At 39.4% G+C, this 12077-nt stretch overlaps 1 protein-coding gene across 3 annotated transcripts in view; it reads right to left on the bottom strand.

The window, feature by feature from the left end:
• Positions 1–2520: 2520 nt before the first annotated feature.
• Positions 2521–12077, bottom strand: part of znf653 (zinc finger protein 653) — a 37010-nt gene continuing 27453 nt past the window's right edge. The window contains exons 10-11 of one of the 3 annotated variants that reach the window (XR_009816691.2): positions 7097–7384; positions 2521–5388 (exon numbers count right to left, since the gene is read on the bottom strand). Coding sequence is in view for 2 of the 3 variants with exons in the window: in XM_061973655.1 (XP_061829639.1) it covers positions 7207–7384 (178 nt within the window). In the remaining variant the exon portion in view is untranslated. Of the gene's footprint in view, positions 5389–6546; positions 7385–12077 lie in introns of those variants that run through there. The other 2 variants (XM_061973654.2, XM_061973655.1) reach the window with 2 other exon arrangements.

Raw genomic sequence — 12077 nt, 5'->3', positions numbered from 1 at the left:
ATACCCTCGTGCTTTAAAGGGAAACCGCACTTTTTGTTTTCAACTTTGCCTTTCATTCACAATTCTAAATTGTGAAAAAATGCTAGCAAGAGGCGGCTAACAATTCGAGTAATGGGATCCATCTGAACCGACAATGTTCCAATTACATGCCGTGACCTGCATATTAACCATTGTTATTGCAGGAGCTAACACAGAGGAACTACTTTTCTGGCGCTTAGCTCACACTGCTTCTCTGACGACTCGTGACTACTACCTACTAGCCAGCTTGAGCCGCTAATAACAATGGTTGCAAAGAAGGAGATTAAACTGGTTCTGTATTGCCTTTGAGTTATGAAAGTGTTACGCACGTTTATAAATCATGCATCTCACTTGTATAGTGGAAGGTTGTGGCACTAAGTTGGTAACCTTTGAAAATCCACACGCTAAAAACTTCGTAGTACATGGCTCTCAACGAACAGAACGCAGCCTCAGACCAGACAACATCGCGAGGAAACATTTTGAGGTGTGAGGATTATTCTGAATTTAGCAGCTCAAGGAGAGCTCAAGTGCTGAAAGATACAACCGTCCCATCCCTGTGTTAGCAAACACAGAGAGTGCTCTCTATTCGGGATGGGTACACCGTCCACATTTGAACTGATACGGTAAAAAATCCCAGTATCTGGGAATCAATATTGGTACTCAAAAGGTACCAACTTTCTGTACTTTTGCGTGTAATACAACATTTCAAAATGAGCTGATTATGATAACTGCTCTCCAGTTGTTATATCTTGTTTTATTGTGACATTTCTGAGTCTCAATTACAGTTGTACGTCCAAGGCATTAGATGGCAGTCGTGTATAGTTTATGGTGTGTTGGCAAGTCAGTTCAGTCTTTGCTGTCTAGTCTTTTGTTGCGCCCTTCAAAGTGTTAATACACCAACTCAGAGGCCTAGTGGTTAGAGTGTCCGCCCTGAGATCGGTAGGTTGTGAGTAGAGATGTCCGATAATGGCTTTTTTACCGATATCCGATATTCCGATATTGTCCAACTCTTAATTACCGATACCGATATATACAGTCGTGGAATTAACACATTATTATGCCTAATTTTGTTGTGATGCCCCGCTGGATGCATTAAACAATGTAACAAGGTTTTCCAAAATAAATCAACTCAAGTTATGGAAAAAAGTGCCAACATGGCACTGCCATATTTATTATTGAAGTCACAAAGTGCATTATTTTTTTTAACATGCCTCAAAACAGTAACAGTGCAATACTTTTTCATAGCATGGTCACTACCGCCTAGTTTCTCTTGTTATATTCTTATTTTACTGTTATATTTTTATTCTCATTGTTGCTTTTTATTTTGATTCTTATTGTAATATTTTTCTATTCTGTTTCCATTTATACCCCCATTATTTACTTTTTACTTTTTAAATTCGATCTCAATTCTGTACACTGCTGCTGGAATTTTAATTTTCCTGAGGGAACTCTCCTGAAGGAATCAATAAAGTACTATCTATCTATCTATCCAAACAGCAGCTTGGAATTTGGGACATGCTCTCCCTGAGAGAGACTATGAGGAGGTTGAGGTGGGTTGGGGTGGTTTATATTGTAGTGTCCCGGAAGAGTTAGTACTGCAAGGGATTCTGGGTATTTGTTCTGTTGTGTTTATGTTGTGTTATGGTGCGGATCCATCCCATCCATCCATTCATCTTCTTCCGCTTATCCGAGGTCGGGTCGCGGGGGCAGCAGCCTAAGCAGGGAAGCCCAGACTTCCCTCTCCCCAGCCACTTCGTCCAGCTCTTCCCGGGGGATCCCGAGGCGTTCCCAGGCCAGCCGGGAGACATAGTCTTCCCAAAGTGTCCTGGGTCTTCCCCGTGGCCTCCTACCGGTCAGACGTGCCCTAAACACATCCCTCGGGAGGCGTTCGGGTGGCATCCTGACCAGATCCCCGAACCACCTCATCTGGCTCCTCTCGATGTGGAGGAGCAGCGGCTTTACTTTGAGTTTCTCCCGGATGGCAGAGCTTCTCACCCTATCTCTAAGGGAGAGCCCCGCCACCCCGCGGAGGAAACTCATTTCGGCCGCTTGTACCCGTGATCTTGTCCTTTCGGTCATAACCCAAAGCTCATGACCATAGGTGAGGATGGGAACGTAGATCGACCAGTAAATTGAGAGCTTTGCCTTCCGGCTCAGCTCCTTCTTCACCACAACGGATCGATACAGCGTCCGCATTACTGAAGATGCCGCACCGATCCGCCTGTCGATCTCACGATCCACTCTTCCCTCACTCGTGAACAAGACTCTGAGGTACTTGAACTCCTCCACTTGGGGCAAGATCTCCTCCCCAACCCGGAGATGGCACTCCACCCTTTTCCGGGCGAGAACCATGGACTCGGACTTGGAGGTGCTGATTCTCATCCCAGTCGCTTCACACTCGGCTGCGAACCGATCCAGTGAGAGCTGAAGATCCTGGCCAGATGAAGCCATCAGGACCACATCATCTGCAAAAAGCAGAGACCTAATCCTGCAGCCACCAAACCGGATCCCCTCAACGCCTTGACTGCGCCTAGAAATTCTGTCCATAAAAGTTATGAAAGGGCAGCCTTGGCGGAGTCCAACCCTCACTGGAAACCTGTCCGGCAGTAAGTCGGACACATTTCCAGTACGGTGCGGATGTTCTCCCGAAATGTGTTTGTCATTCTTGTTTGGTGTGGGTTCACAGTGTGGCGCATATTTGGTAACAGTGTTAAAGTTGTTTATACGGCCACCCTCAGTGTGACCTGTATGGCTGTTGACCAAGTATGCCTTGCATTAATTCGTGATGAGAACAGCCGGTAGATATTATGTGACTCAGACGGCACGCACGCAAATGAAATGCCTTTAAGGATTATTGGCACTCTGTACCTCTCCCTACGTCCGTGTACACAGCGGCGTTTTAAAACGTTGTACATTTTACTTTTAGAAACCGATACCGATAATTTCCGATATTACATTTTAAAGCATTTATCGGCTGATAATATCGGCAGCCCGATATTATCGGACATCCCTAGTTGTGAGTCATACCAAAGACTATAAAAATGAGAGCCATCACTCTGCATCAAAGGTTTGAATGGGGGTTAAATCACTCACTGCTCCCCTCACCTCCCAGGGGGTGAACAAGGGGGTGGGTCAAATGCAGAGGACAAATTTCACCACACCTAGTGTGTGTGTGACAATCATTGGTACTTTAACTTTAATACTGTAAGTATTGCATTTATTATGCACTAGCTGTTTGATTATAACGAGCATCTTAGTTTTTAGTTTTTAGTAAAATTTTAAAGGTGCTGAAATCGGCATCTAAAATCGCTAATGCTCGCATGTCAATAGCAAAGCCAATGTATATTAGCATCAATTTTTGGAAAAGTGGTGCCTTACTTTATTTACTTGGAGCGTTTTTTTTTGTTGAGTCAATTGCTTTGTAGGCATTGGAATTTGCAACATTGCCAAGAGGTAGTTTGGCTGAGTCTGCTCTCAGTGCTGCTGTGTCGAACTGCGAAGAGGTGGCAACCAAGTGTGACGTCACGTGCAACCATGCACCGTTTGGATTTTACGTGAATCGATGCCCGGTCGGATTGGTGGGGATTTGATCTGTGCCAAAAAGGTACCGGATTCGGTGCCCATCTCCATGTTGTTTACATTACATTTTGCGCCCATGAAAAAAATAGCTGTGATGCTAAAAATGAGCAAAATACTGTAAATATTAAATGTTATTATGAATGTGCCTGCTACTACATTACATACATACTCACAGCATGTACTGTATATAAAACAGTGTTGGACATTTTTTTAATGTTTTTTAGATTGGCAGAGTAGATTGTATTCCCATTACCGTATTTTTCGGACTATAAGTCGAAGTTTTTTTCATAGCTTGGGGGGGTGCGACTTATACTCAGGAGCGACTTATGTGTGAAATTATTAACACATTAGCGTAAAATATCAAATAATATTATTTAGCTCATTCACGTAAGAGACTAGACGTATAAGATTTCATGGGATTTAGCGATTAGGAGTGACAGATTGTTTGGTAAACGTATAGCATGTTCTATATGTTATAGTTATTTGAATGACTCTTACCATAATATGTTACGTTAACATACCAGGCACGTTCTCAGTTGGTTATTTATGCCTCATATAACGTACACTTATTCAGCCTGTTGTTCACTATTCTTTATTTATTTTAAATTGCCTTTCAAATGTCTATTCTTGGTGTTGGCTTTTATCAAATAAATTTCCCCCAAAAATGCGACTTATACTCTAATGCGACTTATGTTTTTTTCCTTCTTCATTATGCATTTTCGGCCGGTGCGATTTATACTCCGGAGCGATTAATAATCCGAAAAATACGGTACATTACATTTTGCACCCATGAAAAAAATAGCTATGATGCTAAAAATGAGCAAAATACTGTAAATATTAAATGTTATTATGAATGTGCCTGCTACTACATTACATAAAACAGGGTTGGACATTTTTTTAATGTTTTTTACATTGGCAGAATATATTGTATTCCCATTACTTCCCATTACTTGCATTGCATTGTGCATTGCAATGGCGCCCCATAATACACCTGCTGTGATCCTGTTTTTATGTTTTTATGTTTTTATTAATTCTATTTTAATTATATATTTTTTATCGTGTTCTGATTGTGTTGTGTTTGCTCGGTACTCGTTTTATCTTTTAACCTGTTCATTGTACAGCACTTTGGCTACCCCTGTGGTAAATTTTAAATGTGCTTTATAAATAAAGTTGATTTGATTTTATTTGATTGTTTGCCGCCTCTTACAAGCAGTTTTTTACTATTTAGAATACACAGAAAAGGAAATGATGTGTGTTTTTGTCTCACAAAACTCCCCCCAAAAAGTGCAGTTATTTATTTAAAGGGGAACTGCACTTGTTGGGGACTTTTGCCTATCACTCACAATGCTTCTGCGTTATAAGTCGTAAAATACGGCAAGTGCAAGGTGGCTAACAAAGCAGCTAATATGAGTACACTATTACGTTCCATAAAAATAAAAAAATATGTAAAAACTGTCAACAATACTCTATTTTCATCTCGTGACCTGAATATTAACCAAGTCTTAGCGATATTGTTATTACACGCGCTGACGCAGACAAACTATTTTTAGCGGTGCTAACTAGCTTATGCTGCTGTATTGACATATTAAGCCGCTGCATCGCCTCGGAGTTGGTAAAAGTTAATTCTAGATTATAAATATGCCTCTTACCTGATAGTAGAAGGTTGTGGGTATAAACCAAGAAAGACGGTCCACTTTGACATCCAACTTATACCCGGAGATACCAAGAAAGACATAAAAAGAACGTCCTTTGTTGCACTTTTTTTCATGAGGATTAATGATTATTCTTCACCTAAACGGGAAGACATGCACATTCCATCAGGCGGCATCCTAGTGAGAGCAGACATTGTACAGTAAGTGATTTAAAAAATGTATGTTGGAAGTTTGTGTATCTTGTTCAGCACTTAGCAATACTGCTACATGATAATAATAAGAATATGATGCTTTGATGCGAACGTTGTGATGCTTAAAATGAGCAAAATACGTAATTATTACGTTATTATGAATGTTACTACATTGCATATATGCTGACAGTGTGTATATTAAATGATGATGGAGGCTTTTGTACGATTTTTTTAGAGCGCTTTTTGGGCGGAATAGAGCGACTTCCATTAGCTGACTTTTGCTAGAGTTTATTTACGAGTTAGAATGCAGAAGTGAAGTGAAGTGAATTATATTTATATAGCGCCTTTCTCTAGTGACTCAATGCGCTTTTACATAGTGAAACCCAATATCTAGGGGTGTAACGGTACGTGTATTTGTATTGAACCGTTTCGGTACGGGGGTTTCGGTTCGGTTCGGAGGTGTACTGAACGAGTTTCCACATGGACATATTAAGTAGTGTAACACACATTGTGTAAACAATGCACACCGAGGCACAACACACGGCATGCTAGCAACGACCGGGCTACGATAGACTGACCATATGTCCTCTTTTGCGGGGCTGTCCTGGCGGAGTTTCTTAAATGCCTCAAATGTCCGGCATTTTGAGCTAGGGTTGCGTGTATTTTCAATGTACGTTCAGGGTTAAGAAGGGGTTAAAAACAAAACAAATTGTGCGCCAGCAGCATTCGTGAGGGGCAGAGACAGAGAGGGCGAGAGAGTTATGATAAACGCGCATGCGTCGCCAGGCTCTGCTTTTTATCCATAGATTTATCAGATTTAATTTTTTATTATCTATAGCAGGGGTGTCAAAAGTGTGCCCCGGAGGCCATTTGCGGCCCGCAGCTAATGTTTTAAAGGCCCACGGCACATTCTAAAAATACTATTAAAATAAACAAAAACATAACAAAAGTGAAATAAAAAAGCTTAAAGGTTAAATGTAATTTAGAAAAAGTTGCAATGTTGACTAATAAAACAAAGCTGTTTTTTTTTCTTTCAAACTGTCATTGGTCAAAACATAATATTGAATCAAAATCAATGTTATTATGAATTATTGACCAATCCAAGGTTCCCATTACTTCACATCAAATATTCCACTAAGAAAAATATTTTGGGTGGAAGATTTTGCAAATTTGGTAAATAACCAAAAAATTTATATTTTGTTGTTTTCTGACTGTACTGAAAATGAACCGAACCGTGACCTCTAAACCGAGGTACATACCGAACCGAAATTTTTGTGTACCGTTACACCCCTACCGATATCAAAGTTACATTTCAACCAGTGTGGGCAGCGCTGGGGACAGGTGGGTAAAGTGTCTTGCCCAAGGACACAACGGCAGTGACTAGGATGGCGGAAGCGGGGATCGAACCTGGAACCCTCAAGTTGCTGGCACGTCCACTCTATCAACCGAGCTATACCACCCAGAAAACAAAAGGATTGTGAAATAATATGTCAAATTAACCCAAAAAGTGCGGTTTCTCTTTAAAATGACAGCTTCCATGATAGTGTCTGGCCATTCACACATGCTTGGAGCATTTAAAGGAATCGGGAAGTGTTTTTGTGTCACATTAAGCGTCCTAAAGTAATATTGAAAAGTCATTTTGCCAGAGGGGTTTACCATCATTCCCGTTCAGGCCTTGAGAACGGGACCCGGCTGTGTCCTGCACAGCCGTGCAACAGTCTTCCTCTGGTGTCCCCGGCTCCTTCTCGGCCATAGTCCGAGGGCCCTCAGGAGGACAGTTTTTCCGGGTGGCTCTTCAGCTTGTGGAATTTGACACTGTCCAGCTTCTCGAAGCGCTTGTCGCAGAACTCGCACGTGTAGTTGTAGTGGGCTTCTGGCGTGTGTTTCTTCATGTGCCAGTTTAGGGACGCACGCTGGCGACACTGATAGCCGCAGATTTCGCATCTAGTGGATGGTGACGGTGGAAGAGGAATGGAAGGAACAAGGATGCAGAGTGTTAAAGGACGCATAGAGAAGATGATAGGGTCTTGTTTGGGAGGTATCTTTCATTATTTGGTTGTGTTTATACCTCGTACTACAAACCCCAAAACCAGTGAAGTTGGCACGTTGTGTAAATCGTAAAAAAAACATAATAAAATGACTTGCAAATCCTTTTCAACCTATATTCACTTGAACAGACTGCAAAGACAAGATATTTAACATTGGAACTGATAAACTTTGTTATTTTTTGCAAATATTAGCTCATTCGGAATTTGATGCCTGCAACATGTTTCAAAAAAGCTGGCACGTGTGGCAAAAAAGACTGAGAAAGTTGATGAATGCTCATCAAACACTTACTTGGAACATCCCACAGGTGGACAGGCTAATTGGGAACAGGTGGGTGCCATGATTGGGTGTAAAAGCAGCTTCAATGAAATGCTCAGTCATTCACAAACAAGGATGGGGCGAAGGTCACCACTTTGTCAACAAATGTGTGAGAAAATTGTCGAACAGTTTAAGAAAAACCTTTCTCAACCAGCTATTGCAAGGAATTTAGGGATTTCACCATCTACGGTCGGTAATATCATCAAAAGGTTCAAAGAATCTGGAGAGGTCACAGGCATTGCCGCTTACGTGCAGTGATTTCTCCAGAAATGCCTCTGTGATGGTATGGGGGTGTATTAGTGCCCAAGCATGGGTAACTTACACATCTGTGAAGGCACCATTAATGCTGAAAGGTACATACAGGTTTTGGAGCAACATATGTTGCCATCCAAGCAACGTCTTTTTCATGGACGCCCCTGCTTATTTCAGCAAGACAATGCCAAGCCACGTGTTACAACAGCGTGGCTTCATAGTAAAAGAGCGCGGGTACTAGACTGGCCTGTCTGTAGTCCAGACCTGTCTCCCATTGAAAATGTGTGGCGCATTATGAAGCCTAAAATACCACAACGGAGACCCCGGACTGTTGAACAACTTAAGCTGTACATCAAACAAGAATGGGAAAAAATTCCACCTGAAAAGCATCAAAAATTGGTCTCCTCAGTGACCCAGACCGCTCTGGCTGCAGTGCCCTCTGCTGGTTATTCAGAGGAGTGTGTAGGTCACATTTATTTGTGCACTTGGTTTGTGGTAGGAATGTCTCATCGACACAAAAGTAAAAAAGCGATCCACATATGCAAATTCAATACAAATACAAAATCAAGCACATTTATATTCAAATCTCAAAAATATATTTACAAATACATGTTTTTTTATACAAATTCTTGATTTATTTGTATGTCACATTTTTATATTTATACATTTTATTTGTAGATATTTTCAAATCTCAAAAATATATTTGCGTTTATTTATACAAATTATTCATTTATTTGTATATCGCATTTGTATTTGTATATTTATTAATATATGCATATGTATTAATATCATATTGATATATATAAGTTGATGTGAGACAATTCTACTTCCATACTTTGGTCACAAAAACCGTGATATGATTTATTTTAAATATTGTTACATCCCTAGTTTGTTGACATGGTCCCACATAACACAACATGCTCACTGAATTTTGTGGACATTATAAAAAACATCCATAAAAAAAATCTAAATTACACCCATGTAAATCCATTATAAAGCATGATGGGAAAAATGCTAAACACGCCACACTTATCCATGTTTGGCGCATTTCGCTGCTTGATATTTCGGATTGATTACAAAACTTGAAAGAAGTCGTCACAGAAGTAAACAAGGTAGAAGCCGAACTTTCATAAACTCTTAGTATCCAATTATATCAATTATTATTTATGTATCTACAAACCCCGTTTCCATATGAGTTGGGAAATTGTGTTAGATGTAAATATAAATGGAATACAATGATTTGCAAATCATTTTCAACCCATATTCAATTGAATGCACTAGGGCTGAAACGACGCGTCGACATAGTCGACGCCATCGGTTCCGTAAATACGTCGACACCGTTTTTGTGCGTCGACGCGTCGCATATTTACGTCACACTACCGTCATGGCGGAGCGCAAAGCAGACGATGCGAGCGGTGCAAGCGAGGGGAAAAAAAGCACGCCAAAAATTGTCAAAAGTGTGGGAGTATTTCAATAAACGGCCTAAGAAGAAACGCTACTTTTACTCCGATACTTTTATCTACATTCAGCTCGCTACTAATTTTTATCGATCTGTTAATGCACGCTTTGTTTGTTTTGGTCTGTCAGACAGACCTGCAAAGTGCCTGCCTTACTGGTGACGTTTCACTTCATTCCACCAATCAGATGCAGTCACTGGTGACGTTGGACCAATCAAACAGAGCCAGGGGTCACATGACCTGACTTAAACAAGTTGAAAAACGTATTCGGGTGTTACCATTTAGTGGTCAATTGTACGGAATATGTACTGTACTGTGCAATCTACTAATAAAAGTTTCAATCAATCAATCAAAAGTGTGAAGGAAAAAAGACCCTTTTTTATTTCAACCGTACATCCCGTCAAAAGCCTAAAGACTGACTGCACAGTTCCTGTCTTCACAATAAAAGTGCCGCTCCATCGCGCCTGCGCTTTCAAAATAAGAGTCTCCGAAAGCCAGCGCAAACAAGCTAGCAAGCTACGGAGTTTGCCGCCAATGTATTTGTTGTAAAGTGTATAAAAACGAATATGAAAGCTGGACAAATAAGATGCCAAAAACCAACCACTTTCATGTGGTATTAGACAGAAAGGAAGAACTTTTTTTCTCCTCCATTTGCAAACGTGGACGTTATCAGCACTACCGTCTGATTCCAATCAATGCAAGTCATCAGAATCAGGTAATACACCAACTTATATTCTTGTCTTCATGAAAGAAAGGAATCTATATGTTAAATATGCATGTATAATTATTAAAACACCCTTAACATGTAAACAAAAACGGCAAAATAAATAAATATAAATTATATACTGTATATATCAATGTATATATATATATATATATATATATATATATAATATGTGTGTGTATGTTACTCATCAGTTACTCAGTACTTGAGTAGTTTTTTCACAACATACTTTTTACTTTTACTCAAGTAAATATTTGGGTGACTACTCCTTACTTTTACTTGAGTAATAAATCTCTTAAGTAACAGTACTCTTACTTGAGTACAATTTCTGGCTACTCTACCCACCTCTGCTAATAATGTTGTTGTATGCACACTGTGTCGAGCGGAAATGGCCTATCATAGCAGCACAACGGCTATGAACGAACATTTGAAAAGAAAACACCCGACAGCGTTCTTGCCATCACCATCAACTAGTCAATCGTCCGCGTGAGTATACGTTGTCATCATTACACAAAAACATGAATGTGTCATTTGTATCTGCGTTGTAAATTCATAAACTAAAACACTGTTTCGCTCTGAGAGGCGCGTTTGGCGTGCCTGTTCAGTGTTTACAAAGACGCGCTCCTCTTTAACGCTAACGTTAATTAGTTGTGCAAATACCTTTTACAACATTAACAGTTACATATACTATGTACAAACAAACAATTAACTTTCATTTTAATCATACTATCATTGTTGTGTTATTAAGCAAAATAAGCAATACTTTTACTTTTGTTGAAATGTTTACACTGTTGTTACAGAATATTTCGTTTTGCACTTTTTTGTATTGGATGTCTATCTTTATTTTTGCACATTTTAGCAAATAAGCAATACTTTTACTTTTGTTGAAATGTTTACACTGTTGTTACAGAATATTTCCGTTTTGCACTTTTTTGTATTGGACGTTTATCTTTATTTTTGCACATTTTAAAGGAAAATAAGCAATACTTTTACTTTTGAAATGCTTATACTATTGCAGAATATTAAGATTTGCACTGGATGTTTACTTTTATATTTGCACATTAAAAAGCAAATAAGCTACTTTTAATTTTGTTAAATGTTAAAAGTTTTAAATGTTTACATTGTTACAGAATATTTTGTCATGTTGTTGTCAATTTTGACTGAGTGGCCATACTTTTTTTTTTTGTAAATAAAAGCCATGCCTTTTGAAAAAACTGGCCTACATTTATATTTTCATCTTGATTTTAAATTAAAAAAAATAATCGGTAAAAGGAAAAATAATCTATAGATTAATCGAAAAAAACAATCTATAGATTAACCGATTAATCGAGAAAAAAAAAATCATCTATAGATTAATCGATAGAAAAATAATCGTTAGCTGCAGCCTTAGAATGCACTACAAAGACAAGATATTTGATGTTCAAACTCAAACTTTTTTTTTTTTTTTTGCAAATAATAATTAACTTAGAATTTCATGGCTGCAACACGTGCCAAAGTAGTTGGGAAAGGGCATGTTCACCACTGTGTTACATGGCCTTTCCTTTTAACAACACTCAGTAAACGTTTGGGAACTGAGGAGACACATTTTTTAAGCTTCTCAGGTGGAATTCTTTCCCATTCTTGCTTGATGTACAGCTTAAGTTGTTCAACAGTCCGGGGTCTCCGTTGTGGTATTTTAGGCTTCATAATGCGCCAAACATTTTCAATGGGAGACAGGTCTGGACTACAGGAAGGCCAGTCTAGTACCCGCACTCTTTTACTATGAAGCCACGTTGATGTAACACGTGGCTTGGCATTGTCTTGCTGAAATAAGCAGGGGCGTCCATGGTAACATTGCTTG

Source organism: Nerophis lumbriciformis, linkage group LG22 (assembly GCF_033978685.3).
Source record: "Nerophis lumbriciformis linkage group LG22, RoL_Nlum_v2.1, whole genome shotgun sequence".
Lineage (NCBI taxonomy): Eukaryota > Metazoa > Chordata > Actinopteri > Syngnathiformes > Syngnathidae > Nerophis > Nerophis lumbriciformis.
Note: the sequence above shows the minus strand (reverse complement) of the source record. Positions and strands in the feature narration are given on the sequence as shown.